The 20237-nt window shown below is 45.1% G+C and overlaps 1 protein-coding gene across 14 annotated transcripts in view; it reads left to right on the top strand.

Moving 5' to 3' along the window:
• Window positions 1-20237, top strand: part of NAV2 (neuron navigator 2) — a 220100-nt gene that overhangs the window by 181547 nt on the left and 18316 nt on the right. For 6 of the 14 annotated variants that reach the window (XM_073658235.1, XM_073658231.1, XM_073658238.1 and 3 more), the window contains 8 exons: window positions 2496-2634; window positions 4977-5283; window positions 6339-7014; window positions 7620-8072; window positions 8359-8424; window positions 11865-11909; window positions 15131-15291; window positions 15641-15823. In XM_073658235.1, coding sequence (XP_073514336.1) covers window positions 2496-2634; window positions 4977-5283; window positions 6339-7014; window positions 7620-8072; window positions 8359-8424; window positions 11865-11909; window positions 15131-15291; window positions 15641-15823 — 2030 coding nt within the window. The remainder of the gene's footprint in view (window positions 1-2495; window positions 2635-4976; window positions 5284-6338; window positions 7015-7619; window positions 8073-8358; window positions 8425-11864; window positions 11910-15130; window positions 15292-15640; window positions 15824-20237) is intronic. The other 8 variants (XM_073658244.1, XM_073658232.1, XM_073658241.1 and 5 more) reach the window with 6 other exon arrangements.

Below are 20237 nucleotides of genomic sequence, written 5' to 3'. Positions count from 1 at the left end.
CAGTGTAACATCCTCGGTGGCGATTCATTAATACTGGCTGACCATCTCAGGGGTGCACCACTTTATCCTGCATTTGTAGGACCACATGAATAAATTTTCACTGTATGTTTCCTAGCAAAAACTGAGCAAATCCCATCTAGGTGAATTAGTTGAAATTAGAGCTAAAATCTGTGCCTGTGATCTAACCTTTCTTTGTGCAATCCCACCTCAATAGTGGAGCGAATTGATTTGCAGGACCCTGGTCCATCAGCCACATCAGTGTCCGGATGGGAGCTCTGCGGACCTCCTCTACCTGACTGTAACCCCAGCGCCTCTTTTGATCATTTAGCACGTTTGCGTCACCCTGCAACTATGATGTTGCTCCAGACCAGCTAATTAGAAGTGGTGCCAGGGATACAGGTAGAAGGATGTCCGCAGAGTTCTGGTCCGGTGGTCCCCGAATACTGGTGTGGCCGATGGGCTACAGTCCTGCAAATTTATTCTACTTTCCCCATGAAACTAAAGGCCCCCCATACATATTAAAGTCAACGGAACCTGTAGATTTCAGCAGGATCGGCCAAACCTCTGATTTTTCTTTTTTATTTGAGGCCTCCAGACTCTAATGAAGGAGGAGAGAAAGATCGGCCAGTGTGAACACTTACTCCAACACTCAATCTTTTTTCTCTCCAGCTGCTGGTAGATGTATCTGGAGGGTACAGGGGTCTTCGCTCTATAAGATTTTTGCTGAGACCAGCTTTTTTTTGTGTATGGTGGAGTCGAGCGAGATGGCTGATGGTGAAGGGTCATCCCACAAGTGACGAGCACCCTAATGTACCGCCACGTAGCATGGCTGTTGTAATAAGGTGGGGGTTGAGGGTTCGTCAGTGACAATTCATTTATATTTAAAATAGGGTTGTTGCCATTAAAATAGAATATTTGTTTCTGCACCCAGTCCATGATGACCAGATCGATTCTGTGCAGAGAAAAACACTTCCATCAGTCTTAAAGGGGATGTCCACTTTTGATGGCTTAATACTTTCCAAAATACATATATGGAAAATGCAAAAGAAATTTATTACATACTTGATTTTTTTTTTTTTATAGATCATCGGTTTCCAACCTGTAGCTTTCTAGCTGCTGCGAGACTACAACTGCCAGCTGCTGACACGGTATGCTGGGAATTGTAGTTGCATCGCAGCTAGAAAGGCACAAGTAGGAGACTGAAGTTTGGTAAGTTTTAATTAGTGTGGGTCGGCTGCATTGGCCTTGGTTTGCCCCTGTTTTGGCCCAGCTTTTCTCTGACTCTGTTATTAGCTATTTTGGCCTCTGGGTTGGGTCCAGGACTGTGTTTCTGGGTCATTTGCACTGCCCACACTGGCAGCAAAGCGAGCAGTGCAAGCAGATGAGAGCGTTCCAGGGAATTTAGAGTATAAACAGGGCAGTGCCCAAAATAGTGCGGCTGGAATGTGAGATTAGGGTCTGGTGGATGGGAGCGCAGGGACGGCTCCTCTCTCCTCTTCAGTCCTTGGTATGAGGCAGCATGTGCCGGGTCTGGTAGATGGGAGCGCAGGGACGACTTCTCTCTCCTCTTCAGTCCCTGGTATGAGGCAGCATGTGCCTGCTCTGGTGGATGTGAGCGCAGGGAAGGCTCCTCTCTCCTCTTCAGTCCTTGGTATGAGGCAGTATGTGCCGGGTCTGGTGGATGGGAGCGCAGGGACGGCTTCTCTCCTCTTCAGTCCTTGGTATGAGGCAGTGAGTGCTGGGTCTGGTGGATGGAAGCGCAGAGACGGCTTCTCTCCTCTTCAGTCCTTGGTATGAGGCAGCATGTGCCGACTCTGGTGGATGGGAGCACAGGGACGGCTTCTCTCCTCTTCAGTCCTTGGTATGAGGCAGTGTGTGCTGGGTCTGGTGGATGGGAGCGCAGAGACGGCTTCTCTTCTCTGGTGCAGTACCAGATCCTTGGTATCAGGGAGTGTGTGCGGGGTCTGGTGGATGGGAGCGCAGAGACGGCTTCTCTCTCCGGTGCAGTACCAGATCCTTGGTATCAGGGAGTGTGTGCGGGGTCTGGTGGATGGGAGCGCAGAGACTTCTTCTCTCTCCGGTGCAGTGCCAGATCCTTGGTATCGGGGAGTGTGTGCGGGGTCTGGTGGATGGGAGTGCAGGGACGGCTTCTCTCTCCGGTGCAGTATCCGAACTTTGGTATCAGGGGGCGTGTGCGGGGTCTGGTGGATGGGGAGCACAGGGTTTGCTTCTCTCTCCGCTTCAGTCCTTGGTATGAGGGAGAGTGTGCCGGGGTCTGGGACCACCCTGGCTGGTACTAGCGAAAACCATTCTATGCCTTTACCACAATGTGACTCTCTTTTCGTTGCTTTTTTGTATCAGGAGGTCATCATGAACTCTTTGAAAAGTGCATTGAACCTGTTACTCTCTGTTATCAGCCCCGTCACACTGGGCAGAAGCTGGCTGCAGTGTTCTTCCATGATTAGTCTGGTCACAACCGATCTTGTCTCTTGCAGTTGGGATGACAGTAGCTCTGTGAGCAGTGGGATCAGCGACACCATTGACAACCTGAGCACAGACGACATTAACACCAGCTCCTCTATCAGCTCGTACGCCAACACGCCAGCGTCCTCACGGAAGAACCTGGATGTGCAGGTATGATGGTCCATGAGGGCAGTCCACAAGGGGGATCCTAATGTCTGGAGAGTTCCTTATACTTCTTTAATGCAGGGCATGAACTGAATTTGCAAAATGTGTGTGTAGAGTGAAAATCCAGATTATTCCCTGACCCTGTGTGCTTGGATGATGTAGATCTGTAAGTCATTTTTCCAGGAGTTCACACTTCATCTCTAAATCCCCATTGACCCGGGCGGATAGAAACCTGTTATTTTTCTTCTCCTCCCTGAGATTTTCGTCTTCTGCTTCTCTTGGAGCCAGTTTTCAGCTTTTTTTTGTGGATAATTTATCCTCCCATGTCAGGGTGGATTCTGTGTGTCACTGTGATGTGTCCCTGCACCGAAAATAAGGCAATTACCTAACGATCAGGGGAGTGAGGATCCTTACATGATCCTCTACTGATTTTCACCATGTGCCTGAACTTTATCTCTCAACCCCCATAAGACATGGAGCCCCTTGTTCCCCACATTTAGTATGGGTACATGTGGCAACCACTCCTGACCATACACTGGTGCCCCTCAGTAGTCTGCCCTATGCCAGACCCATTGCTGGGGCCGAGGGGCATTCATTATGGCCATTACTGCCATTGTACTTCCCATAATTTCAGGCTGAGTCTAGATTGCGGGCTGTAGGTTGCACTTCTCTGCGGCGGTGATGATGGTGGGTGTTTGTGTGTAAGCACGCTGGTATTTCGGGGCGAGTTTTCTTATCCCAGACTGTTGTGCAAACAGATCAGGCTTCTTCTGTGATGTGTCAGGGCATCTGCTTTCATTATTAGCTAAAAAGAAGCGTAAATTATCTAAAAACTGTGAGAACAAGGTTGTCAGATGTCTGGTGCTTTATCTTTACAAGTGATGATTAATCTATGGGATCCAGCAAGAACTCGCCCAGTTATAGTGCTCTGAAAGTGTGGGAAGCCGGCCCCATACACACTAGATGAAAGCCGCCCTTTTGATGTGTATGGGGGCCTCCGGACAGATGAAGTTGGGGGACCGAATGAATGCACACATGGAAATTCAATGTTCAATACTTTTGATTCCAGGGGAAAAAGCTGCCGCTCGAGGGTTCTGGCAGCGGCTTTATCCTGTCTCCTCATTTGCATGAATTCATGTTCATATATGGGAAGTCGGGAGAGATGGCTGCTCACCAAGCGGCCATACAGCTGACAGCCCCACCATTCTGACCTCACTTTTCCCTTTAAGATTACTTCAGCTCATAGTAGAAGACATCTGTCACCAGGAGCTAAATCTGCACTGATTCCCAGGTCTACTTCTTTGTAGTTACCTTGTTTTCGCTGCTCTATGTCCCGGGGGTAGATCTGTAATATCCATATAATTAGTTGTATGGCTGCTTCTATAAACAGGCTCCTGCCATACAGCTGACTTCCCTTAATGAATATACTGGAGAATCAGTGCTGCACTGTAAAGTAACGACATGAAAAGAATGCAGATGTGACAATTACATAGAGAAATAAATATATATATATATATATATATATATATATATATATATATATATATATATATATATATATATATATATATATATATATATATATATATATATATATATATATATGCACAACAGCTATGGACCTTACTTCTTCCACTGAAGGAGCGGTCTGTCTCACAGGTGCTAGTGGGGAAAGGTCTAGGGGCTTTTATGGCCACAGTACACACGGAGACGTATCATTTACAGATATCTGGTAAAACTCTGCTCTTTTTATTCGAGTAAGAAAACCACCCCCCACTCATACCTAACACGATTCTCATCTGATTTTCATCCGTTTGCACCTCACATGCAACCTAATAATCACCCCTGCTCCTCATCATCACCCCACATTATATAATCCCAGCTAATTCTCACTCCGTCCTTCAGAAAATCCCACCTGATTTTTATTTAACCCCAAATGTTTGACTTCAAGCTGATCCAATGCCCCCTGTCACCCCCCTCCCATAATATCTAGGCTTTATATTGTGTTTGATTTGATAGATTATGTGGAGGGGATGGAAAATTTTCCTGGTCATTATTCATTATACTATTGCACATATAGTTGTGTAATTCTTCCTATCACCTGCGGAGGAGCTGTAGGGAAATTGAACACTTGCTGTCCATTTCACCCAACAGATTACATACGATCACTGGGGGTCTCGGCAGAGGGATGACCTATTGTATACTTAGAATTATGAGACTCTTCAAACAATATTGGATTGTTCAAGGGGGGCAGTACGTTATGGTGGGAACCCCTTCTACACCCGATTCTCAGGGCACCGTGTATTGATTGCATTGAGCAGAGATTTCTCATTTCCACTTTTTAATAGATTTCAATGTCTTCTTTAAAGACTGACACAGAAAAACACTTGCAGATCGACCGTAACTCCCTCTGGTCCGGAGATGACTTGAAGAGATCAAATGGCATCTCGGACAGCGGCATGAAGATGGAGTCTGGCTGTAAATGGAGGAAGAACCCCTCTGACCTGTCCGACGAGTCCGATAAAAGCACATCCGGAAGGAAGAACACTGTCATATCCCAGACAGGGTCCTGGAGGCGAGGAATGACTGCTCAAGTGGGGATCACAAGCCCCCGGACAAAGACCACCACGGGGGCGCTGAAAACACCAGGGACTGGTAAGATGACCCAGAGCCACAACTCTAGAGATTTATGATGTCATCAGCCCTTTACAGAGTTCAGACAGGGGTGTGCCGATCCCTGTTCCTTAATTATTAGTTTGTTTGCTACTTAAAGGGGAGGTTCACCTATTTCACAGTTATATTTTTCTGCAAGGACATTGCAAATAAAGCAGTCTTAATATATATATATTTATGATATTACATCATGGTTTTCTATGAACTATAGACTTAGATTATTTGATTATTAGTTGTAGCCTGTTTTTTACACCAGAGTGGCATTCTCAATTCTGAAGAGCTTATAGAGGACCTGTCACTTGTTCAAAAAATTGAGTTTTGTACCTTGTAAAAATCCCTAAGCTTCTCTGATTCTGTTGCTCTTTTCCGTTTTGCTCTGCATAGCTCCTTTGCAGAGATATTCACATTTGATGTTTCAGAGCACAGTATGGGAAATCTCTGCTTGCAGACCAACTGGGCATTTCTTCAGAGCCTTGTCTGGGGGGGGGGGGCGTACGCCGAGCTGTGTTGATTGACCCCATCTAGGGGGGGGGGGGTGAAAGCACACGGCCCCCAGAGAAGACTCTAAAGAAACACCCAGTTGAACTACAAGCAGAGATTTCACAAACTGTGCTCCCAAAGCAACAAATGAAAATATCTCTGCAATGGAGCGACACAGAGCAAAATGGAAAAAAGCGGCAGAACCAAGGAAGCTCAGGGACTTTTACAAGGTATTTAACTGAATTTTTTTAAACAAGTGACAGGTCCCCTTTAAATCTCTCAGCATCCTCTACTTGTTCATTGTCTACATAGAGCCTAATATGGGGATTTGCATTCTGGGAAGTGCCTGAAAAACTGAATGATTTCTCCCTCCCTGCATAATAGGAGTTCAGCTAAGTTGTTAGGGAATTCTCTGTCTACAAACTTGCTGACTGTTTCCACAGACAAGTAAATGCATTTCTGGGGTATAATGTAAACTGGTATCTAGCGGCATTGCTCAATCCAACTCGCCTGGATTATAAAGTGTCAATTTATATTATTTTTTTGCCTTTTGACAGGAAAAACAGACGATGCAAAAGTATCCGAGAAAGGAAGAGTGTCTCCAAAGTCAGCACAGGTGAAACGTTCGCCGTCAGACGCCGGCCGCAGCAGTGGTGACGAGACCAAGAAATCTCTGAGCAATTCCTCACGGACAATCACTGCCAACACTAATACCTTTGGGTTTAAGAAACCGGGGAGCTCAGTGGTCGGTATGCCGATCATCACAACCAGCGGAGCAACCATCACCAGCGGCTCTGCCACCTTGGGTAAAATGCCAAAGTCTTCCGGGCTGATAGGACGGTCTTCCAACCGCAAGGCCAGTGTGGATGGATCGCACAATGATGATGGATACCTACAGCTCAGTGCCAGGACCAACCTCCAGTACCGCAGCTTACCACGTCCCAGCAAGTCACGGAGCGGAACTGGTAACCGGTCCAGCACCAGTAGCATTGACTCTAATATCAGCAGCAAGTCGGCAGGGCTCCCTGTCCCCAAACTAACCAGCAAGATGACTCTTAACTCTGTGTCTGGACTGATGAATCAAACCGACCGTGAGAAAGGAATTTCATCCGACAACGAGAGCGTCGCCTCTGGTAACTCCATAAAAATGAACCCGGCATCACAAGGTGTCCCGAACGGAACTCGCCAGCAAGGAACCAAATACCCCGATGTGTCGTCACCAACCCTGCGCAGGTACGGGGTGTAGTGCAAAATGTATCATGTCAGAAACTCACTGCCTTTCATGCTCCTCTCTTTCTCTGTGCTGCTGCTGGACTTGGTCCCACAACATAACGACCCCCTTATTTATCTACATTTACCCCCTTTCACCATGACACTGCCCTTTGTCCTATCTAACATTATCACATGCGCGGCTTGTCCCCTCCACCAAGAGCAGCACAATCTTTACCTGAAATACAGGAGCCAACCCCCAGTGGCACAGAGTATTTCAGGCGGTTTTTTTTTGTTAAAGTTGAGTTGCATAGTGGCAAAGGGAATATTTAATCATATGTATGACCTCCGACAGGATCTTGTAAAATGCTCTGTGCTGCTGTGAACATTGTAAGTTGGGTAGGTGTATCGGCATTAATCGGATGGTTCCAGTTTTGTACTGTCCATCTTTATATATATATTTGCTTTTCCCCCTATTACATAAGGGGCACGAGTGCGAAAAATGATCATATATTTGTATTAATGTTTGCATTGATTAGAGGCTACTTGTTGTGACCCGGCTTTCACATAAAAAGCAAGAAATGAGAAGGCACTAAACAGTTTTGATGAATGTGTCATTCTCGTTCTAGGCTTTTTGGCGGAAAGCCGAATAAACAAGGACCCGTCACAACCTCAGAAAACATGAAAAACTCCATGATTATTTCCAACCCCCACGCCACCATGACTTCCCAGGCCCACCCAGACTCCCCCTCCGGGAGCGGTATACTGAGCAGCGGGGGTAGTAGCCCCCTGTATGGTAAAAATATGGATCTAAACCCATCTCCGCTGGCCTCCAGCCCTGGCTCCGCTCACTCCGCACCTTCCAATAGCCTGACCTGGGGCACGAACGCCAGCAGCTCCTCCGCGGTCAGTAAGGACGGTTTGGGCTACCAGTCGGTCAGCAGCCTGCACACCAGCTGCGAGTCCATAGACATATCCCTCAGCAGTAACAACTCACCGGGCGCCATGACTGCTTCTCCACGGGACGATGCCATGTCCGGCTTTGTCAGGACCAACAGCGTGAAGACCACCATGTCTGAGAGGTGAGTGACATGACACATGAATATAAATAGGAATGGTCACATTCACTGACAGCAAGTGGGGATCTGGAAAATAGTTAGAAATTACAACATAAAGCATATTAGAAAGTGGCAGAATTTTTTTTAAGAATTATGTATTTCTGAATAGGCCATTTAACTCTTTGCTGTTTTAAGTGCAATTGCACAATTTCACCCTTTTCTATAGTTATTCACTTTTATTAATTTACTAATAATGTTTTTTTTGTTGTTTTTTTTTTTCCCTGTATAATCTGTTCCCCTGTTTCTGTAGCCCTCTCTCCTCCCCCGGGGCTAGTCCTAAATTCAGCAGAAATACTCTCCCCAGGAAGCAGGACAGGTAACGGTGTCTGTCATGGCTGCCGTCAGCCTGAGTGTTCATCACCTGCCGCCTGCGTTGTTCCTGCTCTCATCCCCGGGCCGCCATCACAATCAGAGGCCTTTTGCTTGATTTTTCTTCTTTTCTTTGTGGCATGTGGCTTCACTGCCCCCCCCCGTCCCTCCGCTTGTCATCACGTCTTTTGTCTTCCGTCATTCTCACGCGCTTTATGATAAGCGTCCGTCCTCTACAAGCTTTGTCTTGTGTGTCTGCATCATGACTTGTGTTGGGTCAATGTCGGCTGATTTTCAGATTAATTTTACCAAACATTTTTTTCCCCTAAGAATCCGCAGTCATTTCATACTTATATTGTCAAAAGCGTCTGCGAAAGCTGGGTGACAACCAATATGGCTGCCCAGAAGGGATTATTAGGTTGCCAGACTCTGAATAGAGTTATATCAATGCATGGTTAGGCCAGAATGCCTTTTCTGGACTCTAGGAAAGTTGAGTGACGAACCAATATTCAAGGCTTAATAGTGGCTATACTAGATGTCACCCATGTGTCCCAAGAAGTGGTCAGACTAAGAAGATACTGAATGTAACATTTAACAACTTGACAGAAAAGGAGGAAATGCAGATTTTTTTTTTAATCTCCCCAACAGCTCAAAAAAGCAATTCTGAAGCCGCCCCCATACACAGTAGATAGCCGTCAGCTGACTCCCCCATACACAGTAACGCATCGTCTTGGCTGAGCGCTCCTGGGGTCTCTATGAGAAAGCCGCTGTCAGACTCCTGGTGGCTGTTACCGCCCAGACAACCAAATCTGCCCACAGAAACCTAACATGCCAGATCCTTATCTCCTCTGACATCATCTGTCAGGGAAAAGACCCCCATACACATTAGACTGTCAGTGATATCAGCTGATGTTAAGTCTAATGTGTACAGGGCCTTACATCCGCTCTAAACTAGGGAATTGCTGTTTATGCCGTATACAGTACAGACCAAAAGTTTGGACACACCTTCTCATTTAAAGATTTTTCTGTATTTTCATGACTTTGAAAATTGTCCATTCACACTGAAGACATCAAAACTATGAATTAACACATGTGGAATTATATACTTAACAAAAAAGTGTGAAACAACTGAAAATATGTCTTATATTCTAGGTTCTTCAAAGTAGCCACCTTTTGCTTTGATGACTGCTTTGCACAATCTTGGCATTCTCCTGATGAGCTTCAAGATGTAGTCACCGGAAATGGTCTTCACTTCACAGGTGTGCCCTGTCAGGTTTAATAAGTGGGATTTCTGGCCTTATAAATGGGGTTGTGACCATCAGTTGTGTTGTGCAGAAGTCTGGTGGATACACAGCTGATAGTCCTACTGAATAGACTGTTAGAATTTGTACAATGGCAAGAAAAAAGCAGCTAAGAAAAGAAAAACGAGTGGCCATCATTACTTTAAGAAATGAAGGTCAGTCAGTCCGAAAAATTGGGCAAACTTTGAAAGTGTCCCCAAATGCAGTTGCAAAAACCATCAAGCGCTACAAAGAAACTGGCTCACATGAGGACCGCCCCAGGAAAGGAAGACCAAGAGTCACCTCTGCTTCTGAGGATAAGTTTATCCGAGTCACCAGCCTCAGAAATCGCAGGTTAACAGCAGCTCAGATTAGAGACCAGGACAATGCCACACAGAGTTCTAGCAGCAGACACATCTCTACAACAACTGTTAAGAGGAGACTTTTTTGCAGCAGGCCTTCATGGTAAAATAGCTGCTAGGAAACCACTGCTAAGGACAGGCAACAAGCAGAAGAGACTTGTTTGGGCTAAAGAACACAAGGAATGGACATTAGACCAGTGGAAATCTGTGCTTTGGTCTGATGAGTCCAAATTTGAGATCTTTGGTTCCAACCACCGTGTCTTTGTGCGACGCAGAAAAGGTGAACGGATGGACTCTACATGCCTGGTTCCCACCGTGAAGCATGGAGGAGGAGGTGTGATGGTGTGGGGGTGCTTTGCTGGTGACACTGTTGGGGATTTATTCAAAATTGAAGGCATACTGAACCAGCATGGCTACCACAGCATCTTGCAGCGGCATGCTATTCCATCCGGTTTGTGTTTAGTTGGACCATCATTTATTTTTCAACAGGACAATGACCCCAAACACACCTCCAGGCTGTGTAAGGGCTACTTGACCAACAAGGAGAGTGATGGGGTGCTACGCCAGATGACCTGGCCTCCACAGTCACCAGACCTGAACCCAATCGAGATGGTTTGGGGTGAGCTGGACCGCAGAGTGAAGGCAAAAGGGCCAACAAGTGCTAAGCATCTCTGGGAACTCCTTCAAGATTGTTGGAAGACCATTTCCGGTGACTACCTCTTGATGCTCATCAAGAGAATGCCAAGAGTGTGCAAAGCAGTCATCAAAGCAAAAGGTGGCTACTTTGAAGAACCTAGAATGTAAGACATATTTTCAGTTGTTTCACACTTTTTTGTTAAGTATATAACTCCACATGTGTTAATTCATAGTTTTGATGCCTTCAGTGTGAATTTACAATTTTCAGTCATGAAAATACAGAAAAATCTTTAAATGAGAAGGTGTGTCCAAACTTTTGGTCTGTACTGTATATCCTGGAAATAAAGTCAATTAGCAATTTTGAGATTTTAATTTTTTTAAATGGCACCAAATTATCTAAAAAATTTAGTAACTTTAAAAACAATGTTTCTGTTTTTTTTCTTTTTCTCCTGTATGTAATATTTACACCCACGTCACCCTGTAAGTCATAGTTGAGCGCACCGCCAGCAGCAGACTGGGGTTGGGCAGAAGCCAAGTTGTGTGTCATACTGCCTTGCAGTTAGAAGAAATCTAGGTTACATGAGGTGCGCTCCAAGATTAATTGCCTCAGGTAATTAGGCAGCTACATAACGAGCGCTGCTGAGTCCCTGCATGTCCCCAGTCAAGGTGCAGCGCCTGATCCAGGAACCCAGCAACTAAGAGGTGTCTGTACCTGCACTACCGTAAGGAGCACCTACACCTCCGCTACACCTCCTCGCCCTGCGATGTCGCTGTACACATGGCATAGAAACATATTAATGTGTACACCCTGATCCGCTGCCATTGGGCTCAGCCTTATTTTTTCTACATATTGCATAAACCAAACAGCCCCCAAAAAAAGAGACTGGACGGGTTTAGCTCTGCTATATTTGCAGACAGATCCACAACAAGCTGACGGTCCTCCATCCCGATGAGTGTTCTGTGCGTCCATCAATGTGTCCTCCCCTTATGGTGACCGTTCTCCTTTGTGCACACCGGTGTCTGATCCCACACTTTGCACGCTCCTCGTGTCCACGTAATCTGCACGTCTGTGTGCGCACTAACGTGCGGCCGGCCCCCGTGTCTCCGACTCTCCCCCGCAGCTTCTTCCTCCCTCTGAAGTTTTCTCTCCTCTTTTGACTTTGCTGCAGTGATCCTCATCTTGATAGAAACACTTTACCTAAGAAAGGATTCAGGTATTCTCACCGTCTCGGTGGCGCCTGCTTTGTGGTGTTGTGCTTTCTCCGTTTTGACTGTGGGGTCTTCGCGTGACCCGGTGTTACTGGTTCTTTTTATTTATTATCTTTGTTGTGTGTGTTTTGCATGATAGGACTTGACCATGTGTCCTGTGTGGTATCATTAAAGGGAATTTGCCAGCAGAACCCAGATACCTTCTAAATGTGACTAGTAGTGAACAGAGATGATTACTCCAATAATCTTTTGTATATTGGCTAAGGCTACGTTCACATGTCCAGTAATCCTCAGCGAGAACAGATCCAGCAGCAATACATTGACAAAGTTGTGCAGACTACAGTGACGTCACAGGTCGCAGCCACAGGGTCCCGGGCAGCATCTGTCTGCATGTAAATCCGCTGAAACTCTAGTATCAGACAAGTGTAAGGCTGCAGCTGCCCCCTATACACTGCTGCCCCCTATACACACGGACTCACTACAAGATCAAATGTGTTTTATCATAGCCTCTTTAATAGCACATAGAACATTGTTCACCTTTCATCACCATATTACAGTTTATTTATAGAAAAAGAATAGTGAGTGCAGCTCTGGAGTATAATACAGGATGTAACTCAGGATCAGTAATGTAATGTATGTACACAGTGACTGCACCATCAGAATAGTGAGTGCAGCTCTGGAGTATAATACAGGATGTAACTCAGGATCAGTACAGGATCAGTAATGTATGTACACAGTGCACCATCAGAATAGTGAGTGCAGCTCTGGAGTATAATACAGGATGTAACTCAGGATCAGTACAGGATCAGTAATGTAATGTATGTACACAGTGCACCATCAGAATAGTGAGTGCAGCTCTGGAGTATAATACAGGATGTAACTCAGGATCAGTAATTTAATGTATGTACACAGTGACTGCACCAGCAGAATAGTGAGTGCTGCTCTGGAGTATAATACGGGATGTAACTCAGGATCAGTACAGGATCCGTAATGTAATGTATGTACACAGTGACTGCATCAGCAGAATAGTGAGTGCATCTCTGGAGGACAATACAGGATGTAACTCAGAATCAGTATAGGATCAGTAATGTAATGTATGTACACAGTGACTGCATCAGCAGAATAGTGAGTGCAGCTCTGGAGTATAATACAGGATGTAACTCAGGATCAGTACAGGGTCAGTAATGTAATGTATGTACACATTGACTGCACCAGCAGAATAGTGAATGCAGCTCTGGAGTATAATACAGGATGTAACTCAGGATCAGTAATGTAATGTATGTACACAGTGACTGCACCAGCAGAATAGTGAGTGCAGCTCTGGAGTATAATACAGGATGTAACTCAGGATCAGTACAGGATCAGTAATGTAATGTATGTGCACTGTGACTGCACCAGCAGAATAGTGAGTGCAGCTCTGGAGTATAATACAGGATGTAACTCAGGATCAGTACAGGATCAGTAATGTAATGTATGTGCACTGTGACTGCACCAGCAGAATAGTGAGTGCAGCTCTGGAGTACAATACAGGATGTAACTCAGGATCAGTACAGGATCAGTAATGTAATGTATGTACACAGTGCACCATCAGAATAGTGAGTGCAGCTCTGGAGTATAATACAGGATGTAACTCAGGATCAGTACTGGATAAGTAATGTATGTACACAGTGACTGCACCAGCAGAATAGTGAGTGCAGCTCTGGAGTATAATACAGGATGTAACTCAGGATCAGTACAGGATCAGTAATGTAATGTATGTACACAGTGCACCATCAGAATAGTGAGTGCAGCTCTGGAGTATAATACAGGATGTAACACAGGATCAGTAGAGGATCAGTCATGTAATGTATGTACACAGTGACTGCACCAGCAGAATAGTGAGTGCAGCTCTGGAGTATAATACAGGATGTAACTCAGGATCAGTACAGGATCAGTAATGTAATGTATGTACACAGTGACTGCACCAGCAGAATAGTGAGTGCAGCTCTGGAGTATAATACAGGATGTAACTCAGGATCAGTACAGGATCAGTAATGTAATGTATGTACACAGTGACTGCACCAGCAGAATAGTGAGTGCAGCTCTGGAGTATAATACAGGATGTAACTCAGGATCAGTACAGGATCAGTAATGTAATGTATGTACACAGGGCACCAGCAGAATAGTGAGTGCAGCTCTGGAGTATAATACAGGATGTAACTCAGGATCAGTAGAGGATCAGTCATGTAATGTATATACACAGTGACTGCACCAGCAGAATAGTTAGTGCTGCTCTGGGCTATAATACAGGATGTAACTCAGGATCAGTAATGTAATGTATGTACACAGTGACTGCACTTGCAGAATAGTGAGTGCAGCTCTGGGCTATAATACAGGATATAACTCCGGTACACCGTGACTTAGAAATGTATTTTATACGTAAAGTGTCATATGGTTTCCTGGGTTTGCTTTGAGGATTGATTGGGTTTAATTTCCGGTGTTTGCCTTACAATGACTTTACCATAAAACGTTATGACCTGTATGTGGTACACAGTCTCCCTTCTGGCAGAGCCATCTGTGGTTCTCACCTGTTCTGCCTGGAATATGTAGTTCGGTTGGTCCATGATGATACATTTTCCTGTGTGGTTTTACTGCAGTTGGACCTGTCCTGGGCAGTGAATGTGTGGGGGACACATGGGGATCCCGTGATTTCTAGTGAACCTAATTCCTCTGTGTCATAACTACAAGTTCCAGCATGCCCCAGCAGGCCACTTTTTCCATGTGATTTTGCAACCATTGCACCCCTGGATCTGAATGTAGATGTTGTGAGCAGTATCTGGTCAGATTTTGTCCTCTTTGGACACTGCGGCCATGGTGTCAGTTAGAATATTGATGTGAGTTTCCTCTTCTCTGCAGCCTTTTCATTATAACATCTGGTTTTAGGAAAGCTGATACCACAAATTTGTCTTCTGAAGGTTGTCACCCAAGAATCCAGCATGTAGGGCTGTATCACAGCATGAGTGGACAGGAGAAGCTGGGTGACGAGCCCTAGAGTGGCCATACTGGTGGCCGTGTTGGTTGTCGCCTTGTCCGCTTTACCCCGTGCACCATTGCTTAATGCTGTAACATAATGCATCCACTCGGAGTTTGGCTTGTAATGTGGTTGTGTTTTTAGCTTTTGCTGCCCACAGCTCAGTCTTTCCGGAATTAATAATTTTATTGTATTTTTAATCCTTGGTCCACTCAGGTACGCCCCATCTTCTCAGCTCCGAAACCAAGATGATACCAAGGAATGGCTTCGCTCTCATTCCTCCAGTGGACTCCAGGACACGGCCAGTAGCTCACCATTCTCGCCCAGCTCCAGTATAACCTCGCCCTCTGGCACCAGATTTAACTTTTCGCAGCTCGGTGAGTCTTTGTATGGACGACTGAAGAGCGACCATAGTAATGGGATACCAAATGTACCAATCAAAGAGGCTCACTGACCTAAACCGGTATCCTCTCCCTTCAGTATCCCTTGTGCCCATCTAATCAATACTCTCAATTCTTCTATGTTTTTTGCTTTCTGCGCTAGAAAAGGTCCCATTTGGTGGACTGCCCCCCTCGATCACAACGTGCGAACCATGAGTCATGACACTTAATCATTTAAGAACTGTTCCTTTCAGATTTCAGGTCTTTTTGCGCTGTAGATAATGTAATGCTGTGAATTTCCCTGATGATATCGCTCATTGCACAATGTGATTTCTTTCCTTTATAGCAAGTCCTACAACTGCAGCTCACATGGGTTTGTCTAACGCCACCATGCTCCGGACGCACAGCCTGTCCAACACCGACGGCGATCACTACGGAGAGCCCCGCTACAGGAACAGCTCCATGTCTCTGGATGAGAAGACCAGAACCATGAGCCGCTCTGGGTCATTCCGTGATGGATTTGAGGAAGGTAAATGACTGTCAAAATAGTCAGTGACCACTGTACACAGTGACTGCACCAGCAGAATAGTGAGTGCAGCTCTGGAGTATAATACAGGATATAACTCAGGATCAGTAGTGTAATGTATGTACACAGTGACTGCACCAGCAGAATAGTGAGTGCAGCTCTGGAGTATAATACAGGATGTAACTCAGGATCAGTATTGTAATGTATGTACACAGTGACTGCACCAGCAGAATAGTGAGTGCAGCTCTGGAGTATAATACAGGATGCAACTCAGGATCAGTACAGGATCAGTAATGTAATGTATGTACACAGTGACTGCACCAGCAGAATAGTGAGTGCAGCTCTGGAGTATAATACAGGAGGTAACTCAGGATCAGTATTGTAATGTATGTACACAGTGACTGCACCAGCAGAATAGTGAGTGCAGCTCTGGAGTATAATACAGGATGTAACTCAGGATCAGTAATGTAATGTATGTACACAGTGACTGCACCAGTAGAATAGTGAGTGCAGCTCTGGAGTATAATACAGGCTGTAACTCAGGATCAGTAATGTAATGTATGTACACAGTGACTGCACCAGTAGAATAGTGAGTGCAACTCTGGAGTATAATACAGGATGTAACTCAGGATCAGTAATGTAATGTAATTACATAGTGACTCCACCAGCAGAATAGTGAGTGCAGCTCTGGAGTATAATACAGGATGTAACTCAGGATCAGTACAGGGTAAGTAATGTAATGTACAGTCATGGCCAAAAGTTTTGAGAATGACACCAAAATTATATTTTCACATGATCTGCTGGCCTCTGGTTTTTATTAGTGTTTGTCTGATGTTTATATCACCTACAGAAATATAATTGCAATCATATTATGAGTACCAATAGGTTATATTGACAGTTAGAATGAGTTAATGCAGCAAGTCAATATTTGCAGTGTTGCCCCTTCTTCTTCAAGACCTCTGTAATTCTCCCTGGCATGCTCTCAATCAACTTTTGGACCAAATCCTGACTGATAGCAGTCCATTCTTGCATAATCAATGCTTGCATTTTGCCAGAATTTGTTGGTTTTTGTTTGTCCACCCGTCTCTTGATGATTGACCACAAGTTCTCAATGGGATTAAGATCTGGGGAGTTTCCAGGCCATGGACCCAAAATCTCTGTTTTGTTCCATGAGCCATTTAGTTATCACCTTTGCTTTATGGCAAGGTGCTCCATCATGCTGGAAAAGGCATTGTTGGGCGCCAAACTGCTCTTGGACGGTTGGGAGAAGTTGCTCTTGGAGGACATTCTGGTACCATTCTTTATTCATGGCTGTGTTTTTAGGCAAGACTATGAGTGAGCCGATTCCCTTGGCTGAGAAGCAACCCCACACATGAATGGTTTCAGGATGCTTTACAGTTGGCATGAGACAAGACTGCTGGTAGCGCTCACCTCTTCTTCTCGGAATAAGCTGTTTTCTAGATGTCCCAAACAATCGAAAAGGGGATTCATCAGAGAAAATGACTTTGCCCCAGTCCTCAGCAGTCCACTCCCTGTACCTTTTGCAGAATATCAGTCTGTCCCTGATGTTTTTTCTGGAGAGAAGTGGCTTCTTTGCTGCCCTCCTTGAAACCAGCCCTTGCTCAAAGAGTCTCCGCCTCACAGTGCGTGCAGAAGCACTCACACCAGCCTGCTGCCATTCCTGAGCAAGCTCGGCACTGCTGGTAGTCCCATCCCGCAGCTGAAACAGTTTTAAGATACGGTCCTGGCGCTTGCTGGTCTTTCTTGGGCGCCCTGGAGCCTTTTGACAACAATGGAAGCTCTCTCCTTGAAGTTCTTGATGATGCGATAGATTGTTGACTGAGGTGCAATCTTTGTAGCTGCGATACTCTTCCCTGTTAGGCCATTTTTGTGCAGTGCAATGATGGCTGCACGTGTTTCTTTAGAGATAACCATGGTTAACTGAAGAGAAACAGTGATACCAAGAACCAGCCTCCTTTTAAAGTGTCCAGTGATGTCATTCTTACTTAATCATGACTGATTGATCGCCAGCCCTGTCCTCATCAACACCCACACCTGTGTTAATGGATCAATCACTAAAACGATGTTAGCTGCTCCTTTTAAGGCAGGACTGCAATGATGTTGAAATGTGTTTTGGGGGTTAAAGTTCATTTTCTGAGCAAATATTGACTTTGCAAGTACAGTAATTGCTGTTAAGCTGATCACTCTTTGACATTCAGGAGTATATGCAAATTGCCATTACAAAAAATGAAGCAGTAAACTTTGGAAAAATTACTATTTGTCTCATTCTCAATACTTTTGGCCATGACTGTATATACACAGTGACTGCAACAGCAGAATAGTGAGTGCAGCTCTAGAGTATAATACAGGATGTAACTCAGGATCAGTACAGGATCAGTAATGTAATGTATGTACACAGTGACTGCACCAGCAGAATAGTGAGTGCAGCTGTGGAGTATAATACAGGATCAGTAATGTAATGTATGTACACAGTGACTGCACCAGCAGAATAGTGAGTGCAGCTCTGGGGTATAATACAGGAGGTAACTCAGGATCAGTATTGTAATGTATGTACACAGTGAATGCACCAGCAGAATAGTGAGTGCAGCTCTGGAGTATAATACAGGATGTAACTCAGGATCAGTACAGGATAAGTAATGTAATGTATGTACACAGTGACTGCACCAGCAGAATAGTGAGTGCAGCTCTGGAGTATAATACAGGAGGTAACTCAGGATCAGTATTGTAATGTATGTACACAGTGAATGCACCAGCAGAATAGTGAGTGCAGCTCTGGAGTATAATACAGGATGTAACTCAGGATCAGTAATGTATGTACACAGTGAATGCACCAGCAGAATAGAGAGTGCAGCTCTGGAGTATAATACAGGATGTAACTCAGGATCAGTACAGGATAAGTAATGTAATGTATGTACACAGTGACTGCACCAGCAGAATAGTGAGTGCAGCTCTGGAGTATAATACAGGAGGTAACTCAGGATCAGTATTGTAATGTATGTACACAGTGAATGCACCAGCAGAATAGTGAGTGCAGCTCTGGAGTATAATACAGGATGTAACTCAGGATCAGTAATGTATGTACACAGTGAATGCACCAGCAGAATAGAGAGTGCAGCTCTGGAGTATAATACAGGATGTAACTCAGGATCAGTACAGGATAAGTAATGTAATGTATGTACACAGTGACTGCACCAGCAGAATAGTGAGTGCAGCTCTGGAGTATAATACAGGAGGTAACTCAGGATCAGTATTGTAATGTATGTACACAGTGAATGCACCAGCAGAATAGAGAGTGCAGCTCTGGAGTATAATACAGGATGTAACTCAGGATCAGTACAGGATAAGTAATGTAATGTATGTACACAGTGACTGCACCAGCAGAATAGTGAGTGCAGCTCTGGAGTATAATACAGGATGTAACTCAGGATCAGTAATGTAATGTATGTACACAGTGACTACACCAGCAGAATAGTGAGTGCAGCTCTGGAGTATAATACAGGATGTAACTCAGGATCAGTACAGGATAAGTAATGTATGTACACAGTGACTGCACCAGCAGAATAGTGAGTGCAGCTCTAGAGTATAATATAGGATGTCACTTGGGATCAGTATATACTGTACAGTGGTGGTCAGGTGTGTCATATACAGGGTCTGCACCTGTAGTAGCCTCTAGTTATGTGCATTGCTGCGTGACATAACAGTGCCTGGGAATGAACCCCACCAGCGTAGTCTCCCCACCAATGTGACGCAGCTGTAATTGTGTCTTATGTGCTGCGGGGCAAATACCTGAAGATTTCCACAGAGACTTCTGCAGGGTATTACTTTCTGATAAGAGATGATATTTCGTGTTGAGACGATGCTCTGTGTTCTGTATAATGTGACACTGGTGGGAACTCTCAATATTCACATGAGTATATGTGGTCACCCTGCTCTCCCAAACTTCTGATCACATCCCCACCCATAGTGTTTGGTGGCGTCGTTACGCAGATTTGCCATTTGGGAGTGTAGTCCGGTGGTGTCATTAGAGAGGTCACCCAGCTTTCCTAGAAACAGATGCGACCAATCCCAGATAATTCATCGTACACATGGTGTGACTGTGGTTTCCATCTGATCTGTTACCAGCCGGCAGCGGGGAGCTATAGTGTATATAGGGTTACACATGATCTGCACTGGTTGTCTGAAGCTTTCACTCTATATAAGTTTCCCTGATTTGAACCCTCAATGCTAAAATGACAGACGGCCCCATGGATTGTGATACTAGATACTACAGTAAGTGGGAAGATATGTCACCCGAGTAACACTGCGCCCTACGCTGGCCGCAGGCATCCTGACCGTGTGCTGCAGCCCAGCTGCTCCATATCTGCAGCAGGGGAGGCAATAAGGAGCAGCTGCTCGC

The sequence above is a fragment of the Phyllobates terribilis genome, unplaced genomic scaffold (genome assembly GCF_046119375.1).
Source record: "Phyllobates terribilis strain yellow unplaced genomic scaffold, ASM4611937v1 Scaffold_13__5_contigs__length_258822181, whole genome shotgun sequence".
In the NCBI taxonomy this organism is placed as follows: Eukaryota; Metazoa; Chordata; class Amphibia; order Anura; family Dendrobatidae; genus Phyllobates; species Phyllobates terribilis.
Note: the sequence above shows the minus strand (reverse complement) of the source record. Positions and strands in the feature narration are given on the sequence as shown.